This window comes from Zosterops lateralis (assembly GCF_965231275.1).
Source record: "Zosterops lateralis genome assembly, chromosome: 26".
NCBI classification, from domain to species: domain Eukaryota; kingdom Metazoa; phylum Chordata; class Aves; order Passeriformes; family Zosteropidae; genus Zosterops; species Zosterops lateralis.
The window spans coordinates 1,257,922-1,278,583 of record NC_139786.1 but is presented as its reverse complement, the minus strand read 5'-3'; the positions used below and the strand labels follow the sequence as shown (position 1 = coordinate 1,278,583).

The 20,662-nt window shown below is 47.9% G+C and overlaps 2 protein-coding genes across 2 annotated transcripts in view; both read left to right on the top strand.

The window, feature by feature from the left end:
- The first annotated feature begins 2,725 nt into the window (after nucleotides 1-2,725).
- On the top strand, nucleotides 2,726-4,237 carry LYZ (lysozyme). The gene is made up of 4 exons (XM_083878500.1): nucleotides 2,726-2,894; nucleotides 3,220-3,378; nucleotides 3,605-3,683; nucleotides 4,087-4,237. The coding sequence occupies exons 1-4, from the start codon at nucleotides 2,741-2,743 to the stop codon at nucleotides 4,145-4,147; spliced, it is 453 nt and encodes a 150-aa protein (XP_083734626.1). The 5' UTR covers nucleotides 2,726-2,740; the 3' UTR covers nucleotides 4,148-4,237.
- A 1,547-nt stretch (nucleotides 4,238-5,784) lies between these two features.
- Nucleotides 5,785-20,662, top strand: part of CACNA1S (calcium voltage-gated channel subunit alpha1 S) — a 37,016-nt gene continuing 22,138 nt past the window's right edge. Inside the window, exons 1-10 of the mRNA XM_083878591.1 lie at nucleotides 5,785-6,073; nucleotides 9,533-9,638; nucleotides 12,856-12,995; nucleotides 13,509-13,642; nucleotides 14,358-14,510; nucleotides 15,383-15,588; nucleotides 16,721-16,824; nucleotides 18,455-18,603; nucleotides 19,562-19,643; nucleotides 20,119-20,279. Of these exons, the coding sequence (XP_083734717.1) occupies nucleotides 5,913-6,073; nucleotides 9,533-9,638; nucleotides 12,856-12,995; nucleotides 13,509-13,642; nucleotides 14,358-14,510; nucleotides 15,383-15,588; nucleotides 16,721-16,824; nucleotides 18,455-18,603; nucleotides 19,562-19,643; nucleotides 20,119-20,279 (1,396 nt within the window). The 5' untranslated portion in view covers nucleotides 5,785-5,912. The remainder of the gene's footprint in view (nucleotides 6,074-9,532; nucleotides 9,639-12,855; nucleotides 12,996-13,508; nucleotides 13,643-14,357; nucleotides 14,511-15,382; nucleotides 15,589-16,720; nucleotides 16,825-18,454; nucleotides 18,604-19,561; nucleotides 19,644-20,118; nucleotides 20,280-20,662) is intronic.

Here is a 20,662-nt window from a genome sequence, read left to right as displayed (position 1 = left end):
GTCCCCCCTGAGCCTCCTTTTCTCCAGGCTGAGCCCTTTCCCAGTTCCCTCAGCTGCTCTTCATCACACTTATGGCTTTTAGCTAGGAATTCTCTGCAAACCCCTTTGTAGAAACTTCCTTCTGGTTTATTGTCACTTACGACAATTCAGGACAGGGATTTAATTTGTTTTTGTTATCAAAAATTCATTAAAATAAATAAAAAAAACTCCTTAACACCAGTGTAGCATTAAAGAGCAGGCATTCTTTATTCAGCATGGAGGGGGTAGTTCCTCCCAAAGCTTTGCATGCTGAGTACAGGAAAAATTTCTGTTTCTATACAGAAACAGAATTTTCTGTATAGAAAATATATTAATACAGATTAATATATATTAATCTGTATTTTCGATACATATTCATTGATTGTCTCAGACTAAACATATGATACATAAAATAATAATTTCCCTGAAATCATTAACATATTTCCCCTCCCCTTTATACACACATTATTCTGTCCTGGGGGTCTCTCTGGTGGTCCCTGGTGGCTGCAGACCCCAATGTTCCAGTTGCCCTGGCTGAGCTGGCAGGACACTGAGGCTGGTGAACTTCCAGTTCTGCTCCTCTCACAATGGGCATTGTGCAGTTTCCATAGGTCACTCATTCTGGAGAAGGAGCTTTGTGTTAACTCACCAGGTGTAGGCCATTCATCATCTGGTAACAGCTTTATTTATGGCATTGTCTTCATTCTTCCACTTAACCCAGTGTCTCAGATTAAAAAAGGCAGAACTTTTAAGTGAGGTAATAATATTTTTAATACTCCCATGCAAAAAAAAAAAAAAAAAAAAAAAAAAAAAAAAAAAAAAAAAAAGAGAGAGAGAAATCAGAGAACAAATATTCTTCCTATTCTTCCAAATCACCAATATATGGAAGTAGCTCACCCAGCTGAGAGGGTGGGGAAGTCCCTGGCAGCAAAAGCCCCAACAAGTGTCTCTGTCATTGTCACTTGTTTATGAATCAGACAAGTAAAGAAATCCTACATGGGAGAACCAGGGACTAGTGAGGAAACCAACTTCAAACTCTGGCACAGAATGAGCAGCTGAGCAATGAAACCTGCTGCAGCCAAAAGCTATTCAGGTGTTACATTTCCCCAAAGAATTCCCACTGTTCCTTCAAACAATGTAGGAAAGCTGTTGTGGGAAATGTGAGACTATTTTTTTTTATTATTATTTCTTAACAGATTTCAAGTTTAAATCTTATCTGACAGTTGAAGCTCAACTCACGAAGTTGTGCAAAACTTTGTTTAAGAAGTCCAACCTTCTATACAAAGTGGGTCTTGGAAACAAATTCTGGACTGTGCAAAGGCAAATAAAATAACAAATACATATTTTGCAGTATTTAAGTTTTGTAATACCTGTCACTCCTTTCATAACCATTTACTCAATTGTAAAACTGAAGTTTTGCACTAAACAAACTGTCTCCAGGCAACACATTCTAATAGTGCTTTAGTAAAGGAGATCCCTTTCCCAGAAACTAATAAAAACTTGCTTAGAATAAACCACAGTCTTCACTGAAACTGCAGGAAAAACAAAAAGTCCCCAACAACATTTTTAGTGTTAGACAATCAATGCATTACTTCATTCTGGACAGGATGTCATTCTGGCCAGGAGGTGCAACAGAAATAAAATTTCATCCACATAGCCCAAGTTGTACAGAGAAAATAATTCCATGACACATTAATTTTACCAGATTTTTCACAGACTTCATGCAGTCAAAACCCATAGAGATACATTGGTTCAATGTTCATTGGTTACACAGCTCTCAGTATTTGGTTTCTTATTTTTTTACAGATTTCTTGGCCTCAGATGTTATTTAGGTCCTCATTTTATCTGTCTCTTATTTATCTTTTCCCAGATTAGGCGCCTCTGGCCATGCCAGGGGTGACATTTGGAGCTGATGGTTGTTAATGGTCACTGATGGTTGTCATGTTTTGTGTATTTTTCTGTGCTACCCTCAGCCTGCTGAGATGTGAAGCTCATCAGGCCTGGAGTGGTGAAACAATCCTTGAAAAGAAACTTTACCAATCCTTTCCATTTGGGCAAAGGCAAACAAAACCCCCGACAAAAGTTACACAAAATATTTCAAACTTGGTATCATTTCCAACAAGGGGACCCCGATAAACACCTCACAGAGGATTGTAGAGACATGGACTCCTTTTTTCCAGGAATTCACGGCAAAGGTGAAGCCTCTGCACCATTTCCTCCAACTCAGGTGTGATGTCAGTTGACATAATAATATGTAAAAAACCCAATGAAATGCTTCTTGCATGTGTGGCTTTTTCCTTCCCCATTAATCCGTTCCCATTTTCTGTCCCATTACCTCAACCCACAAATTTTTCTAACTTTTACCTTTCCCATCCCACTTTGGTTGGGAGAGATTGATTTATCAGACTTATCAGACTGCTGGGGACTCACACAAGGGAACTACAGCCTTTGATCCACGATATTTGGGATCCAACTGAGGATTGCTGGAAAACATTATCTGTGGAAAACACACGCCCCAGCCTCGAAGAACGAGTGAAATAGGTACTGGCACCTTCCAGGAATTTGTTTTGGAGTTTAGCCCACTTCCTTATTGGCTTGTTACTGTAAAGACCGCCCAGACTTCCCAGATCTGCTTGCTTAACCAGCTGGGAGCAGGAATAAAAGGCTGGCATTGCCACAGACAGCTCAGCTTGCTTTGGCACATCCAGCTGTGGACTGCGAGATGAGAAAGTCAATGCTCTTCCTTGGCTTTCTTCTTGTCCTCCTTGGCCTGGCTCTGCCAGGCGCCCAGGGAAGACAAATTCCCAGATGTGAGATGGTGAAGATCCTACGTCAGAATGGCTTTGAGGGCTTTGAGGGCACAACTGTTGCTGACTGTGAGTATAAAGAGCTGCCATAGCAGCTCTCTGCCTTTGTCCCTCTCAACCTCTATTTGATTTTCCAGCAGTGCTATTCTGTCCCTCCATTTCTTTGACTTTCATCTTTCCCCTTCCTTGCTCCCTTCTATAGTTCACACAACAAATATCCACCTAGAGCTTTGTCCTTTCAAGAATTTACCTGTCCAATTCTCAAGGTTATGATTATCACCAGTTTAATTATTTCTCCAGCATTTCATTCATTATGGATACTTTCATATCTTTCCTCTTATCTACCCTCATCATGCTTTAATATTCCCATCTGGGATGTCTTTTCCTCCTGCAGGGATGTGCCTGGTGAAATATGAGAGTGATTATAACACCAAGGCGTATAATAACAATGGCCCCAGCAGAGACTATGGCATCTTCCAGATCAACAGCAAGTACTGGTGCAATGATGGCAGGACCTCTGGATCCGTCAATGGCTGTCGCATCAGTTGCTCAAGTAAGTGGTAGGACAGAAAAAAAACCCATTTTTTTTTGTTTATTCCATGAAAGCAACTTCTCTGTCCATCACCTGCCAAGGAGATGCTCCAGGAATTTCCATCTGTCCCTTCTATTTGTGGATCTTCTCAGTGTCCCCCCTACCCTTCCTTCCTCATGGACATTTTTCCTTCTGTCAGTCTGTCCCTGCTCTTCCTCCACACTGATCTTTTCTCCCTCCTCTACAGAACTGCAGGATGATAATATCAACGATGATATTCAGTGTGCCAAGAAGATTGCCCGGGAGGCTCACGGCCTCAGCCCCTGGTAAGGATATTTACAGTGGGACACTGGGGAAGAGTGGGCAGAGGAGATTAAAAACAGTCCTGTTGTTTTCTAAGGAAGGCAGGGGGGATCGATGGATGGGAAGATGGATTTGGTGGAGGTTTGCACAGTCCTTCTCCTAAAGGAGAAGATAAGAATCCTGTTTAACAGCACCTGGTCTAATTCCCTAAATTTCCCTCCTCTCCCAGAACTCTCATTTTTGTTCTCTTCCCTTTCCCCTAATTTGCTTAGATTAAGCTCATAATAATTTTCATTTATTTGTATCTTTTAGAGGTATCTTTGAGAGTCTTCACCCGAGACTCTCAAAGATTAACAAAGTCTGTTTTCAAAACCAATTCAATCATCATCTTACTGCACAAATTACATAATATATTTGTTTTTTCAGGTATGGCTGGAAAAACCACTGCAGGGGCAAAAACCTGAGTTCCTTCGTCAGGGGTTGCTAAATCACTCCACAGGTGTTGATTGTTTCCTCAGGATCACCAGAGGCAGAGAGTGACAGAATTTGGAGAGGACACCAAGGAAATGGATGGGTGTGAGGAATTAAAAGCAGTATTTTATTAAAGTAGAGTGGATACTGCTTAGTGCTAACTCTGGAGGCCTTCACACTGCTGCAATGTTAACACAGAACTTCCAGCTTGTGTAACTTTATTACACAATAATAAAGTTTCCAGCTTAATAAAAAATAAAGGCTCAGCAACAAGGTGGAGTTTCAGCCTTGATTTACTTGCATAATCCTGACTCAAGATTTTGTTGCCTTAACAGGGTTTAGCAACATTTAGGGTTTCTCTCTCTCTTTTTATATCTTTCTCTGCTCTCCTTCACTCCTCCCTTCCTCCTCTCCTCCCTCCCTTCCTCCTCTCCTCCCTCCCCTTTATTTTTTTGCCCATTCTGATTGGAGTGTCTGTAGTGAAAAAATACAAAAATTAATGAACACTGCAAAAGATGTGCAGAATTCTGTTGCCTTATGACTAGGACAGTCACTGATGGAGGCGGGGAGTACAGACTGCTGACACAGAGAGAAAACTATCTTTTTGCACCCTGAGCCTTTTATATCCCTGTTCTCCATGTAAATCATCCTAAATGGATTCCAATCTGGTTTTCCTACACATATTTTTCCCAGGTAGTCAGTAACAGGGTGAACATCATAATTGAACTCCCTTAAGTTGCACTTTCACAAATTTGTATTAAAATCTGGGCTCCTGCATCCCCAGACATCCTCCATGCCCTGCATGCAGGACTTACCTCTGTAAGGCTGAGCAAGGGGTTTCTTCTGCCAGAGTTTCCTCTGTGTTTCCTCCAGAAAAGGAAGTGTGAGCACTTTTTGGACTCACCACGATTCCCTGGAGCTCTGAGACTGGGGTCTCCAGCCAGTGAAATGGACCCAGCCTCAAATACCCTACAGCCCCACATGGGCCAGGGCACAGGTGAACAGTGTGCACCAGCTGCAGGTGAAATCCTGCAGAGGATGGGATGAAGGGGGAAACTGTCTTTGGGAACTGGCCAGAGCTGGCTTCTCCATCCCACCTTGCAAATGTACATTGCCCAAGGCAGCCTGGCTGCTTCCCAGTGCAGGTGGGGAAGTTGGGGCAGGGCTGACCTGGGCCAGAACTGACCTGGGACAGGGCTGACCTGGGACAGAGCTGACCTGGGACAGAGCTGACCCGGGACAGGGCTGACCTGGGGCAGAGCTGACCTGGGGCAGAGCTGACCTGGGCCAGAGCTGACCTGGGACAGAGCTGACCTGGGACAGGGCTAACCCAGGACAGAGCTGACCTGGGACAGGGCTGACCTGGGACAGAGCTGACCTGGGCCAGAGCTGACCCGGGACAGGGCTGACCTGGGCCACAGGCACTCCTCTGTCACAGACAGTGCCCAGCCAGGCAGCCTGTCCCACCCCCAGCCCAGCCAGTGGCACGCCAAGCACTCACCCAACTCCCCATGTGCTGGGTAAAGAGGGAACAGCTGCAGGGGCCCTTCTGCTGCCTCAGGAGCTGGGACAGCACCCAGAGTCAGGCCGGGATCTAAATTTAAACTCATGCTTTGTGTGTTTGTACATGCGAGTGCAGGCTCCAGCCCCCACTCCCCCACCACCTCCCCTGCTGCACGGAGCAGGCAGAGACCCAGAGGAGCTCCAGCTGGCTGGGACCTGGGGAAAGGGGGGCTCCACTGCAGGGCAGAAGGGGAAGACACAGCTAAGGGAGCAACACCATGGAGCCCACTTCTCCCCAGGGTGACGTGAAGAAGAGGCAACAGAAGGAGAAGTCCAAGAAACCGGTACCACCAATAGCTCCTCGCCCACCCAGGGCTCTGTTCTGCCTGACCCTGGAAAACCCTCTGAGGAAGGCGTGCATCAGCATTGTGGAGTGGAAGTATCCTCTGGCTGCTGGGGCTGGGGGCAGTGTGTGTGTGTCTGTGAGCATGGCAGGGGTGCTGGGGGCACAAGAGCTGTTTCAGGCTTTGTTGTCCCATCAGACCTGTAAAAGGCAGTGAGGTACTCAGGGAGCCCTGAGGATGCACTGTTGTGCTGGCTGGGGCAGGAATAGGCTGGTGGGGTTGAGGAGTGGATATAAAGGCCATGGGGCCTTTGGTGGGGTGGGACAGGGACAGGCAGGGGCAGTCAAGGGACTGGTGGGAGTGGATGTGTTGTGTGTGTTGTGTGTGCTGGGGAGAAATGGGGGACAGGCTGTGGGGAGGGGAGGGGGTTTGGTGTGTCAGGAGGGGGTTTGGTGTGTCAGGAGGGGGTTTGGTGTGTCAGAAGAGGACACAGTGCCCATCCTGGGGTGGGGATGGGGTCAGGCTGGGAACAATGGGATACTCTGGGGACAGAGGTTTGGAGGTGGGTAACAAGACCATGAAGAGTTGCTTGGGATGGCTCTTTGTGTGTATCAGCATTTGCCTGATCCCACAGCTGTGCTCTGCCCTGTTGGGGGCTCCCCCAAATCCCTGCTGACACCATTGTCCTCTCAGCTCCCTTTCCCATCCCTCCCTGGTGCTGCTGTCACAGGTAAAGGCTTTTTGTGGGCAATATTGTCTTTCTTTGTGCCTTTGGTTTAGTGTTGTAGTTTGGGTGTTGCTTTTTTGACCTTTTACTGGGGCATTGGAGCTCAGAAACACCAAGATGTCATGTTTCTACCATGCACCCAGGAACTATCACTTTGCTCACCTCACCTATATTTTATGTAAAGGAAGAGAGTGGGAGATAAAATATTTCACTTTGATTTCAGCCAAACCTTTGGGCTGTAGCAAAAACAATGGACTGGGGAACAGAATCAAGTTCTTCCACCACAACTTTACTCATTTCAGTTGCTGAACCTTATCTGTGAGTTCCTGGCAGAATGATCCTATCCCTGGCCAGGCTTTACTCTGGGAGGTGCCTTGGTCACTTTAGGCTGACTGTGGGAATACCAAAACCATGCCCAGAGATGCTGCTTTGTCCAAAGCCCAGGGAACCTGTTGGCAGCCACGAGGGAATGCTCACAGCTCTGGTGGTGCTGGGAGACTTTATTCCTTCACTGCAAGGACTCCTCTGTGTCCTCCAGGGAGTGATAGCAGAGCCAAAATTGTGGAGTTCTCATTTTCTGTCTCTCTGGTAAGAGAAATGATGGTTCTATGGGCACAGAGAAGGGAAAAGTGTGCCTGTGTCTTAAATGGGCACTGAGTAAGGAAGAAACTTGTGTGTTTCTCTTTCCCCCGAGTGGCAGGGGAAGAGCTGGAAATAGGAATTACATCTTGCAGCACACTCAAACACGTTCTTCCTGCTGGGCCAGCACATGCCAGAGCAAGTGCACAGCACAGGGAGGGTCTTCCCTACATCAGTGCTCAGGAAGGGGACAAATGCCCCAGCAGAAAGGTGGTGTGTGCAGGTGGCTCTGACCTGTGCAGGACAAATGATCCAGGGAGTCAGGTTTCTCCAGGGCCTGGCTGTATTTATACCCTGGCTGCCCTCACTCAGGGATCAGGGTATGTGACAGGGTCGGGTCGTTCCAGTTCCTGTGGTTATTATGGTCTGCAGGGACACGCAGGCTGCCAAGGGGAGATTAGCTGTGGCCCTTTTCTCTGGGGGTACCTGGGCTGTAGGGTCTGTGTGCAGTAAATATTCCTGTTCCTTGGGCCCATCACTGCTCTCAGAGCACAAAACTGACCCACAGGAGTGGGCCAGAGGCTTTTTCAAGCAGTTGAAGAAGGGTGGAGACCATCACTTCACTCATCCCAGGGTGGGTGAAAGGCTGACTCGAGGCAAGAGAGTGTTTTGTGCTGAAATTTGCTCACATCTCAAAAAGTATGTTTATTAGAACAAGGAAATGTGAATGTTCTGCAGCTGTTGTGTGCAATTCAGTCAGTCCAACAGCCTGATAGCTGCTGGGACATGTCTCTCTTAGTGACATCACCCTGGCATTTCAGGTCATTTTGTAGTCAGGAGAAATTCAAGGCAGAGGAGTGAGGATTCTGGGGATCCTGAACACAGAGGCCCAATTCCTGCTGCAGGGCAGGTGTGGGGACCCTTGGGTGTGGGGACCCTTGGGTGCTGTGTGGTGGGAGCATATTGGACAGAAAGAAGTTTACATGACAAGGAGATGAGGAGGATGCCAAGGCTCTGTGCCAGTGGCAGGAGGCAGAGACACTCTACCCAGTTATCTACATTTTAGTTTTTTCGTTCAGTCTCTCCCATTGCATTTCTACCTCATAACTGTGCCAGACTCACAGGCAGCAAGTGGATTCCAGCTCCAGTTACAGGAGCTCCAGTCGAGGTCACCCTTCAAGGAGGGCTGGTCTTACCCTGTCCAAGCAGGCAGGGAGGTCTCCAACCCCTGGGCTCTGCCCCATTACCTGGGCACAAAGGGGAGCAGCTTTTCCAGCTGACTTCAGTTTCTAAAGTGTCGTCAGGTTGATGGATAGAAAGGTTCAGAAAAGGAAAAAATGAGCCCAGGACACACCTGATAGCAGTCAGCCAGCTCTCAGGCTGGTGTGGATAGCAGAATCCCCAGGTGCCCCTTGCTCTGAAATACTGGACTGGACAGTGGTGGGACATCAGAGCCCAAGGCAGCCCTCAAGGGACAATGATGGGGAAAACAGAGAGTGGGGATCTCTGGAGGGAGAGCTTGGCTGCAAATGAGGCCCTGGAGACAGAGTTTGAGTTCTTTGAAGGCTTCAGGAAGGTGAGAGCTGAAGCTTTTCCAAGAGGTTTCAGGCCCAAGCAAAGCTGTGACAGCAGCAGGAGCCCAGAAGGGACCAAGTGCCTGTCCCAGGGTCTTCATGGGGAAATAAAGTCACCCCTTTAATTCTGAGATGTCAGAGGGTCCAAACAGAACAGTTTCTACCTTGAAGGGGGTGAGACAATCCTCAGGGGGCTGAGCACTGTGTTCACTCCTGGGGACAGTCACAGGAGTTCTGCCTGTGCTGGGCCACCAGGGCTGTGAGGACACCTGGGGATGTTCTGCCAGGGGAGCCCCTGGATGAGCTGCCTTGCCCCAGGTACCTTCACTGGGGCCATAAAGTGAGACCTGAGCAGCAGGATGGATGCTGAGCGCAGAGGGAGCCAGGACCTGCCTGCTTTGGAGGGAGATGCTCAAGTTCAGTACCTACAAAAGGGTCCTGACCCTTCAGGGTGATTCACTGGAGGATGGAGAGGGGGAAACTGCCAGTTTTGCACTGAGTGTCCTGGCCCTGCAGCACCTCAGGATGTGCTGAGGCTGAAGTCTGGCTGCTCTCTCTGTGCTCTGACCCCATGAGGGTTTATTCTCCACACCCACCCAGGCAGGACAGGACAGGGGTGAGGTTATTCCTGCTTTTTCTCTTCTGTCTGCCCTCCTTAACAACCTCCCTCTTAGACCCTTCGAGATCATCATCCTCCTCACCATCTTTGCCAACTGTGTTGCTCTGGCCATCTACCTGCCCATGCCTGAGGATGACACCAACATTGCCAACTCCAGCCTGGTAAGGAACACTCGTGTCGCTGTCAGGGGAATGAAAAAACTACACACTCACCGGTCAGGTTGAAGTTAAGGAAAGAAGGGAAAGTTTAGTATTGTCGTGGTTTGAAAGGAAAATGAGTGAGAGGTTCCAAGTTAGAAATACAATTTAATAAGAAGAAAGGTAGAAAGGATAAAATAAAATAAAATAAAATAAAATAAAATAAAATAAAATAAAATAAATGCAGTAACACAAAGGACCACTGAGAGTCAGAACACACCCTGAGCAGGGTGGGGGGAGCAGTCCAGGTGAGGGGCTCTTCCTGAAGCAGTGATCCCACAGAAAGGTCTGGGAGCTCTGCTCCTCTGGGAATCCAGTGGCTCAGGGCTGCTTGTCCTGTCCCAAATCCCAGATTCTCTCCAGGTGGGAATGCTTGGCTCCTCCCCCTGGGCATTGGGAGCATCTCCCAATGGGATGAGGAGTCGTGCAGTGGCTCCTTGATGGCCCCACTAAAAATAATTTAGGTGTCATTTCTTAATTGGACAGTTTATCCTTAAAAGGCCTCGTAGAGAGATAGGGGCCATTATTAGTTTGTTAGCCAGAAGTGCTGTAGAACTCATGGTTTGTGAGACTGTGATATAGATAAAAATTAATAAACATCTGAGTCCAAACAAGAAATACCGTCTGGTGCATTTAATCCTGACTCTGGCAAAAAAAAAAAACAAAAACAAAAACAAAAACAAAAAAAAAAAAAAAAAAAAACAAAAAAAAACCAAAACAAAACAAAACAAAAAAAAAAAAAAAAAAAAAAAACAAAAAAAAAAAAAAAAAAAAAAACAAAAAAACCAAACATATATATATATATATATATATATATATATATATATAATAGCAACAGGCTGCAACTTCTTGAGATTTCTATTCTCCCATCTGGGCTCTCCATACCCCAGGTCTGACAGGCATCACCCATTCCTTGTTCCTACTGTGGCCAAATCCTTCTGCTTTTGGTGGCTGAGCTGGTGGCACCCAGAAAAGCCTTTTTAAACTAAGACATCTGGTCCAGGGAGAATCCTCAGGAATGTCACCAAGGTGTCTCTCAGACACTGGACGTGAAGCAGTGAGGAGCTCTGGATAGGCAGCAAGGGAGATGAAATGGAGAACAACTGGGAGGACCTGGCCACTCTGTGCTCTCATGGCTGCTGTAGGAGGGTTATGGCTTTTCTGGTTCATGTCTCTGCAGCCCTGGAGTGTCTCTTGTTGGTGGGAAAGGAGGAGCTGTGGCAGGAAAATCACAGCATTGCAGAGCAGTTGGGGTTGGAGTGACCTCTGGAGGTGATTTGTTCCAATTACCTTCTCTAAAAAAATCCATGCAAACAATTCAGAAACTCTCCCAAATTCTTTCCTGCATTTCTTCGCATCCCAAGTACTTCCTGTGCTATGACAGAGGCCGTTGTGGAGAGCAGAAATGTTTCTCTTGTTGGCTGCAGCAGTCCCAAACCCTGCCTGCCTCTCACTGTGCCCTTCCCAAGCTGAATGCCAGGGTATCCCACACTCAGGGGAAACTTCCTTGGCTCCAGACCTCATTTTAATCTTCTTTTCCAAAGGAAGGCAATCCTATGAAATTGCTGTAAATGTATTTCCATACATTATCTCTCCTGTCCCCATCTCTGCCTCAGCTGTGGGATTCCATTCACCTCCATTCACGGCAATAGGAGGACCCTGAGCTTCTCTATTTTGCAGAGAATGGTTGCTGCAAACCTCTGGGGAACACCTTTATGGATGTTTTTTTTGTTTAAAAAGGGCTTAGAAAGATTTGAGCAGCACAGCTCCCTGTCCTGCATGTGCTGCTGCTGCTGGCAGTCAGTGCGTGTGCTCTTGGTCCACATGTTTTTTATAAATTTTTTTTACAATTTCTTTCAGTTTTGTGTTTTGATCAAGTCCAGCCTCATTCCAGGAGCATTGTCAACCTTCAGAATTTTGTAATGTGCCAGACAGCCCTGTGCCCTGCTCTGAGCATCCCACAGTGGGGAGCCAGGCTTTGGGGGACAGTCTAGGGGGGATTTGTCCCCCCTAAGGGTGGGAGATGAGCAGTGTTGAGTTGCTGTAGCTAAAAACCTTGGAGACAGAGGCAATGCCAGGATCTTTGCTCTTACCCAAGCTGCCCCCAGATCTAACAAGAAATGGCATTGTGTGGGTGACAGTCACACGGGGACACTCAGCTTTTGGACACGTTAATTGAGTGAGAAATGCTTCTTTCTTGAGCTCTAGCCCTGGCCTGGTAAAAGGAGAAGATTTTCCATTTGGCAGGGCATGGGGACCCCAGGAGGTGTATTCACAGCACTGCAGCATTCCCCAGTGAAGATCCACTCCCAGTTCAGTCTCAGACATTCTGCCTTTCTGAGAACAATTCCCTGGAAATCCTGAGCAGTGATGCTCCTTGTCCTTCAGGGGAGAGAGACCAGGGAACACCAGAAATATAAATAACCCCATCCACCTGGCTGCTTCCAGGCTTTTAATGCCAGTCTAGAAGGGACATTGGCATTAAGGGCAGCGATGGCAGTGACAGGCAGAGCCAGCTGGGCACAGGCAGCTCTTGGGCTGCACTCCAGGGACAGATGAGCTACCCTGGACCAGCCCCTGCAGTGGGTGCCACGTCCTGCCTGGGACCTGTGGGGTGCAGCACCTCTGCCCAGTGAGTCCATTTCTAGCTGGTCACTTTGCCAGGCAAATATCTGGCATTAAGCAAGATGTCTTGAGCCCAAGGCCTCCCTTCCCTGGGAGCTTCTTTATAATCCCAGGAAAAAGGGAAGCCATGGTGCAGTTGGCTTGTCCCATAGTGACTGTGTGGGGACCCCAGGACAGATCCATCAATCCCTTAGCTGGAGAGGATGGGAAGGTGTCAGTGCTGCCTGTAGGAGGAAGGCTGTTGGGGGAATGAGAGATGAGCCAGAGAGGAGCAGTGCCCTGGGCCAGGCACCTTTAGGTGGCTTTGCCGGAGCAGTTTGCAGGAACCACAGCCTCAGGGCAGGGTGCTGGGCCATTAGAGGGCTGGAGGGATCATGCTGCAGGCAGAGGTGGCTCATCATGCCAGCCCTTGTCCCTAGGGTGCTCTTTGGGGTGTGCAGGGGCTACTGATGGGGTGGCAGCAGGGGCTGACCCAGAGTCCCTGGTGAGGACACCAGGGGAGGTGACAGTCTGTTCTAATGAAGCATTCTCTCCTGCTCGCCTTTGCAATCCCCAGGAGAAGATTGAATATGCCTTCCTCATCTTCTTTGCCATCGAGGCCATGCTGAAGATAATTGCCTACGGCTTTCTATTCCACACGGACGCCTATCTCCGAAACGGCTGGAATGTGCTCGACTTTTCCATTGTGACTCTGGGGTAAGGAAAAGTGGGAAAGCTGCTGCTGTTCAGCTTGTGCCAGGCCTCTTCCCCAGCCAGACTAGTTTTTCTGGTGATTGCAATTTGTTTGGGGAAAACTCCTTGATTAAGTTCATGGCCTTTTCCCATGGGCCCTCAGCTCTGACATCCACTGGGATCCTCTCTAACTCTTATTTCTTCCTGTCTTGACTCCCTCATGCCTCGTAGATCTCCTTGCTCTGGAGAAAGGCGGTGGCATGGGGTCCTCCAGGGTTGGCACATGGAGTGGGAGGTCCCTGGTTGTCAGCAGTGGGGCTGGACTTGCCAAGAGCTGCCCCCTGGGTGAAGCTGAGCACGGCTGGCAGTCCTGACCTGGCTTTTCTGCCTGCAGAGCTCTGAATCCTTAGCTCAGACTTTTCGCTTTCCATTTTCACACCCTTTTCTTTTTCCTTGTCCTTCCTTCCTTCCTCCTTCCTTCCTTGTTCCCTGTCCTTCCTTCCTTCCCTGTCCTTCCCTGTGTCCTGGCTCTTTCAGACTCATCACCATGACCCTGGAGCAGGTGAACGTGAAGCAGGCAGGGCCTTCGGGGGGAAAAGGCGGCTTTGACGTGAAGGCGCTGCGAGCGTTCCGCGTGCTGAGACCGCTGCGCCTGGTGTCCGGAGTGCCCAGTGGGTGCTGGCAGCGAGGGCTGGTGGCTGCAGGGGCTGGTGGCAGCGAGGGCTGGTGGCAGCGAGGGCTGGTGGCTGCAAGGGCTGGTGGCTGCAAGGGCTGGTGGCTGCAGGGGCTGGTGGCAGCGAGGGCTGGTGGCTGCAAGGGCTGGTGGCTGCAAGGGCTGGTGGCTGGACAGAGCCTCTGGGCCTGCCCAGGGTGGGGGAGCCATGGGACAGGTTTCTTCTTGTTGCTCCTTCCCAGTCAGGAAGGAGGTGTAGAGGAGGCATGGGATGTGCTTGTTCTTCCAGCTGGTGGTTGTTAGACCTGGGGATTTGCAGGTTGGCACACACCTGGCTGCCTCTGTGGCTCAGTGGTAGTACCTTTGGGTGGTCAGTGTGAAGGGGGGCAGAATCTTGCTCTGGTTTCTCAGAGCAGAGTCTCCTTCTTCTGTAACTCGTGTGAATACAGCCAGGATTGAGAGCACCAGAACAAAGGGAGGGGCATGAAGCAGCCTCCAGTACTGCCTCGCGCTGTTGTGCTCTTCCACACGGTGGGGAGAAGAAAGGATTTCCTGCTTCAGAAATTCCAGTCCCACCCCACCCATGCCCCTCTTCCCTTGGCAAGGGGCATTTCAAAGGCTGCTTGTTGGTGGGCTGGCAGGAATACAGGGTGCACCCAAAGCTGTTTAGGAAGTGGTTGACCTCCTCTCCCTCCATCTCCACCTTCGTGCAGGTCTTCAGGTCGTCCTGAACTCCATCATCAAGGCCATGGTGCCCCTGCTCCACATCGCCCTGCTGGTGCTCTTCATGATCATCATCTACGCCATCGTCGGGCAGGAGCTCTTCAAGGGCAGGATGCACAAGACCTGCTACTACCTTGGCACAGGTGAAGATGTGTTTGGGGGGGATGCAGCAGAGTTGTGTCTGTGTGGCTGCTGTGAGGCCACAGGGAGTCTGTGTTTAGCACAAAGTGTGGTCTCACCAGCATCAGGCACATCTGGGAGTGTGGCAGGACTGAGGGATGTTTGAAAGAGCACCCAGATGGGTGTGAGGGGTGGTGAACTCCCCTTTTGGAGGGGAAGATGCAGGAGTTCAGGACCTCTGAACACACAACCAATATGATTGAGCAGAATCCATTTATTATTTACATTAAGCTATTTTTATATATTCTATTTCTGTTGTTGACGTGGTCTCGCATTATTTGATTGCAGGCTCTGTATTGTCCGTGTGTTCAGCATGAACCCTTCACACACCTCACTGGTCACCATCCATCATCACATCAGGCCTCCTTTATCCAGTTCTTGCATTCTTGGTGTTCTGTTCCTCAGGCTCTTCTTTTTTTATTATAACCCTGTTTATGTCTCAGTAGCCTGTCACAGTTAGGGACAAGAAAAGAACCACGCTCACCCGTCAGGTAGAAGCAGGAAAAAGAAGGAGCAGTTTATTATGATTTAGGGTTTATATAGTATTTAGTATTTGGGATTTGGTCAAGGATTGGTCAATGAGAGGAACACCTCTGTGACCTTAGTGGTTAATTCTGAACTCCATCACCGAGAGGAATGAAAACAAAAGGAAAATATGTAAACAATCATCAGAAGGCTTAGTATTATGGCAATAATAACCTTGATGAATTCCTGAGGGTTCGATAAGAACACCTACAAACATTTTGGCTGGTCCACATCACGACCTACGTTATGCAGAAGGAAGTGCGGGTTGCTATGTTTGGCCTGACCTGCTGCTCACACCTTTCCTCCTCAGATGTGATTGCCACGGTGGGCTCAGAGAAGCCAGCCCCGTGCACCAGCTCGGGCCACGGGCGACACTGCAGCATCAACGGCACCGAGTGCCGCGGGGGCTGGCCCGGGCCCAACAACGGCATCACACACTTCGACAACTTTGGCTTCGCCATGCTCACCGTCTACCAGTGCATCACCATGGAGGGCTGGACCGAGGTTCTCTACTGGGTACGTGCCTTGTGCAGCCACCTGGAAACAGAGGGCAAGTGTTGTAAATGTGTATTATAAAACTGGCTACGTAAAAACTGAGGGCAGGTATTATAAATGTGTATATAAATGTGTATAATTATAAAATTTGCTATCTAAGAACAGAGGGCAGGTGTTCTAAATGTGTATTGTAAATTTGCTACCTAAAAAGGGAGGGAAGATGTTATTAATGTGTATTATAAAATTGGCTACCTAAAAAAAGAGGGAAGATGTTATTAATGTGTATTATAAAACTGGCTACCTAAAAACGGAGAGCAGATGTTATAAATGTGTATTATAAAATTGGCTATCTAAGAACAGAGGGCAGATGTTGTAAATGCGTATTATAAATTTGGCTACCTAAAAACGGAGGGAAGATGTTACTAATGTGTATTATAAAATTGGCTACCAAAAAAACAGAGGGCAGGTGTTATAAGTGTGTATTATAAAATTGGCTACCTAAAAACAGAGGGAAGATGTTGTAAATGTGTATTATAAAACTGGCTACCTAAAAACAGAGAGCAGATGTTATAAATGTGTATTATAAAATTGGCTACCTAAAAACAGAGGGCAGGTGTTGTAAATGTGTATTATAAAATTGGCTACCTTTACTTTTTTATCTCCTAATTGTCTTAATTTTTTATTAAATCTATCTCTTAAAATTTACCAAAAAAGTAAAATTTTTCACAGCAGACAAAATTAAGGGGATAAAAAGCAGTTGTATTTATTGGAGGCCTTCAGGTACATTTAGGGCACAGGAAGATCCCCAGGGGCTGCACCCAAAAATGGACGATGGGTCAGGGTTTTTCACACTTTGATAAGTTTGGTCCATTTTTATGTTGGGGGTTAATCTTTCAATTCCAGCTTCAAGTAATGAAGTCGTTGAGCCCAAGTTTGGTCTCCCCCAACCCACTTTGGTTTACATTTCTCAGGGCCTGAGGCAGTTGAGGTGTCCTTGATTCTCCGGCCTGGAGGGGAATTGTTGTGTCTGACCACCGTCCCAAGCACTCCTTGTGCAGGGGGAAAAGTTCCCAGAGGCTGTTGAGGGGCTTTAAGGGGAAACAGATGGAGGACAGTGCCTTCAGAATATTTCACCTGCATCTCTCCTTGCCAGGTAAATGATGCCATGGGGAATGAATGGCCTTGGATCTACTTTGTCAGCCTTATCTTACTTGGCTCCTTCTTCGTGCTCAACCTGGTGCTGGGGGTGCTCAGTGGGTAAGTGCCACCCTTTGCTTTCTGCCAGCAGAGGAGTTTTAACTGGTTTGAACTATTCAAGAAAAAAACCCTGGAAAAGTTCTGTTCTTTCCCCTCTCATTCCTCACCCTTTTTTTTGTTTTGTTTTGTAAGAAACACTGATCTGTGAGTTACTTTTTGTGTTATTGTCCATGTCTTTCTGAGGTTTTAGCTCAACACCCTTTTTTTGGTTTTGCATGCTTAGAAACACTGATCTGTGAGATACTTTTTGTGTCATTGTCCACGGCTTTCTGAAGTTTTAACTCAACTCTCAGCACAGAAATCTGGACCAGCAAGCCCAGCCCTGGAGCACATGGGGTGTGGAGTGTTCTGCCAGCAAATAGAGCTGAGCAGGGAGCAGCCACTCCAGGGCTCTGGGTCTGGACACTCCTCACTGGTACCTCCAGCACACACACAGAGTTTTCTCATGGCCCAGCCTCAGGAGAGCATTTTTGATGAATGCAAAGGATCCAAGGGAAGGATTGTTAGCCTAATTACTGCTCCAGCAGTCTCGTCCAAGTACACCAATGAGCTGTCATCAGTCTGTTATGACAATCTAGGCCAAATTAAATTAGTGTTAATTCCCCCAGTAGTGCAGTTAAAATCTGAGATGCTACACTCAATCTGCCATGCATTGCTGTGGGACTGCAACCATCTCAGTTTTGTTGCAGGGAAATATGTGTTGTCCTGGGGTCTTTTCTCTTCAGGTCTGTGTAGGGTCAGGGTCTTTTTTATATATTTCAATTCTTGTTTGTGCACACTCATCACCTCTATTAGTTCACAGGGTTAGTTATACCCTAATTAACTGGATTTGTTAAGCCTCTTTTATGACAAGAATCATGTCACTGCAACATTAAAAGAAATTGGGTGTTACTATAACTAAAACAAGTTTAAAAGCACAAGATAAACCACAGGAAGCTGATGCCTGACTGTAACTGCAGGACAAGCTGGACTGTGGTCATCTGATCCTGGAGTAAGTTGCTGGCACGGTAAAAATTCTGAAATATTTTTGCAAATACAGCCAAATTATGTTTGAGAAAAATTATTGTTATGGAGTCTGAGACTTATTATTAACACATGGCAACACCAGCATGGCTGGGCAGAAGTTCTACAATCCTGCCAGAGAGCAGAGGAGAAAAGATATTGATTGAAAGAGAGCAGGAAGAGTGGGCAAAGACATTTGGAGACCTGTCCTTTCCTTGTTACCATGAAAAAAGTGTCCAATACCTGCCATGTGATGAGCTCACCTTCTCCACACGGAGAGCTTGGGGCAGGTTTTTGCAGGGGTGTTTTTTTCTAATTGAGTGAAAAAGGTCCTCATTGTGGATCTTGTGTGGTCAATTATTGGGTTAAAAATATAAATAATATAGGTGTCATCTTGTTATTGGGTGATCAGCACTTAAATAACCTTGGAAAGAATTAAAAGACACCTCCATTGTCTACCTGGTTAGTTAGAGCTCATGACTTGTGAGACTGTGCTATAGATAAGAATTAACAAACATTGAGTCCCGACATGAAACTGTGACTCCCATGTATTAATCCTGTCTCTAACACGAGGAAAAGAAGATGAGAAATCAACATGCAGAGTCTCTGCTGCTTGCCTTGTCCCCAGGGAGTTCACCAAGGAGCGTGAGAAGGCCAAGTCGAGGGGAACATTCCAGAAGCTGCGGGAGAAGCAGCAGCTGGAGGAGGACCTGAAGGGCTACATGGACTGGATCACCCACGCAGAGGTCATGGACAGTGACCGGGCCAGGGGAGAAGGTACCAGCTCTGCTTGGCCACAAATCCTCACAGTGTGAGGGGTGGGGTCCTAGAGAGGCAAGGTGGGAGTCTTTGAAGAAATCACAAAGACTCGTTTTCCCTGAAAACCCATGAAACAAAATGCTTTGACTTCTGCAGGACAGTTTCTTTCCTCTTTTTTTTTACATTTCCTGAAATTTACATCTCTCTGCTCAATTTGGTTGAATCTGACCCAAACTAGCAATTATTTATCCCTGATGATAAATCTCCACTTCAACCAGAGTGTTTAATATTTGCAGATCACAATCAAGGCCTGAGTCTCCATTGGCAAGAGGCACCTAAAGTGGCCATGGGGAGTTTGTGCCCTTGATGTGCAGGGACACAGTGCAGGGCCACAGCCTCTCATGCTGGAGAAATTTCTTGCCATCACTTGACAATTTTGAGGGATTAGAAATGGCTCAGGGAAGGAGGTGGATATACAGACACCTCGCCCAAAGCTCAGCAAAGCCTGGGGAGCTCTACCACAGAGCCACAGAGTTTCCTGTGCCACCCTTCCTGATGCTTTAAAGCACTTTTGATGCCTCAAGCTAAGTGATGCATGCGTGCAAAAAGCCTTGGGAAAGAGTGGGATAGACAAAACACTGTAATTTCCAGAGCTGTGGGCCATGTTCTGGTCAGCCTTTGCTCAGATCCCAAATTACTCCAGTTTTTTCCATACTGGGGTATCTGCTGGGGTATTTTTCCATGCTGCTGTCCCTCTCTGGGCTGCTGCAGGGCAGGAGTTTCTCATGCCTCATGCTTGTTTTGCACCTGACCCTCAAAGCTTTCTGCCCAAACTTTGGTTGCTGACTCCCTGGGATGGCATTGTTTGGTGGGGATTATTCACTTCTGATGAGGAAGCTCTTCCTGGTGTGCTCCTGGAAGAGGTTCCCTCCCACTTGTTCTTCCCAAGAAAAGCCTGTGATGTCATTCCCTCTAGGTATGATGCCATCGGATGAAGGAGGCTCAGAGACAGAGAGCTTGTATGAAATTGAGGGCATGAACAAGTGGATTCTCTTCTTGTAAGTATGCTCTGACTGAACCATCTGCCTCCACGTGGGCTTCCACTGTCTCTCAACTGGGCCAGGCTTTCCTGGTCAGAGAGGCAGGGATTGGTGTTTGGGGGAAGATGCAAACATTGGGGCAGCAAACAGGGAATTTGGCTATGGTACTGGCAAAAAGCTCTCCAAGGTGAACAGTGTCCTTGCTCCAAAATCCTGGACCAGGCTCCAAGCATCCTCCCATGGCCTGTGCAGCACAGTGTGTAATTACAGGAGGTGTAAATTACAGGTGTGTAATTTAGGAGCTGTGCCTGTAAACCCCCCATAAAAGGTACTGGAGGCCAAAATTAGGCCAGGAGGGTGAATGAACTGCAGTGCCTGAGTGAATGCACCGAGTTCCAGGGGCAGGTTGTGGTCCTCATCCCTTTTCAGGGAGGGAGCAGGGCCTGGGTCTGGCCCACTGAGCAGCTCTGCTGACCCTTTGCCATCTCTCCAGCCGTCAGTGGAGGCGTTGGAACCGGATGTTTCGTAGGAAGTGCAGGGATGTGGTGAAGTCCAAGTTCTTCTACTGGCTTGTCATCCTGATGGTGGCACTGAACACCCTCTCCATCGCCTCTGAGCACCACTTCCAGCCAGAATGGCTGACACAGGTGCAAGGTGAGCAAAGAGCCTGGGAGGAGGGCCCAGGACACCCTGTGTGAACTCCTGCTGAGAGCACACAGCCACAGTGGCACGGCACAGAGGCTGCACTCAGTGTGTGTGCAGGATCCTCACGCTGACTGTGCACAGCCTCTCTACTCTTAGGGACACCATCTTGCATGGGGAATACACACAGAGTGTGTCCATTGTCACCTCTGCACATGTGGCACGCACTCAAGCTGTGCAGACACAAACATTTGTGTGTGCAGCCCCACTGAGTGCACCTCCACACACACACACACACACACACACACACAGAGATGCACAGGGAGCACAGGTGTGCACACACACACACTCAGCTCACACTCAGAGGCACATGGAATACAGGTGTGCACACACAC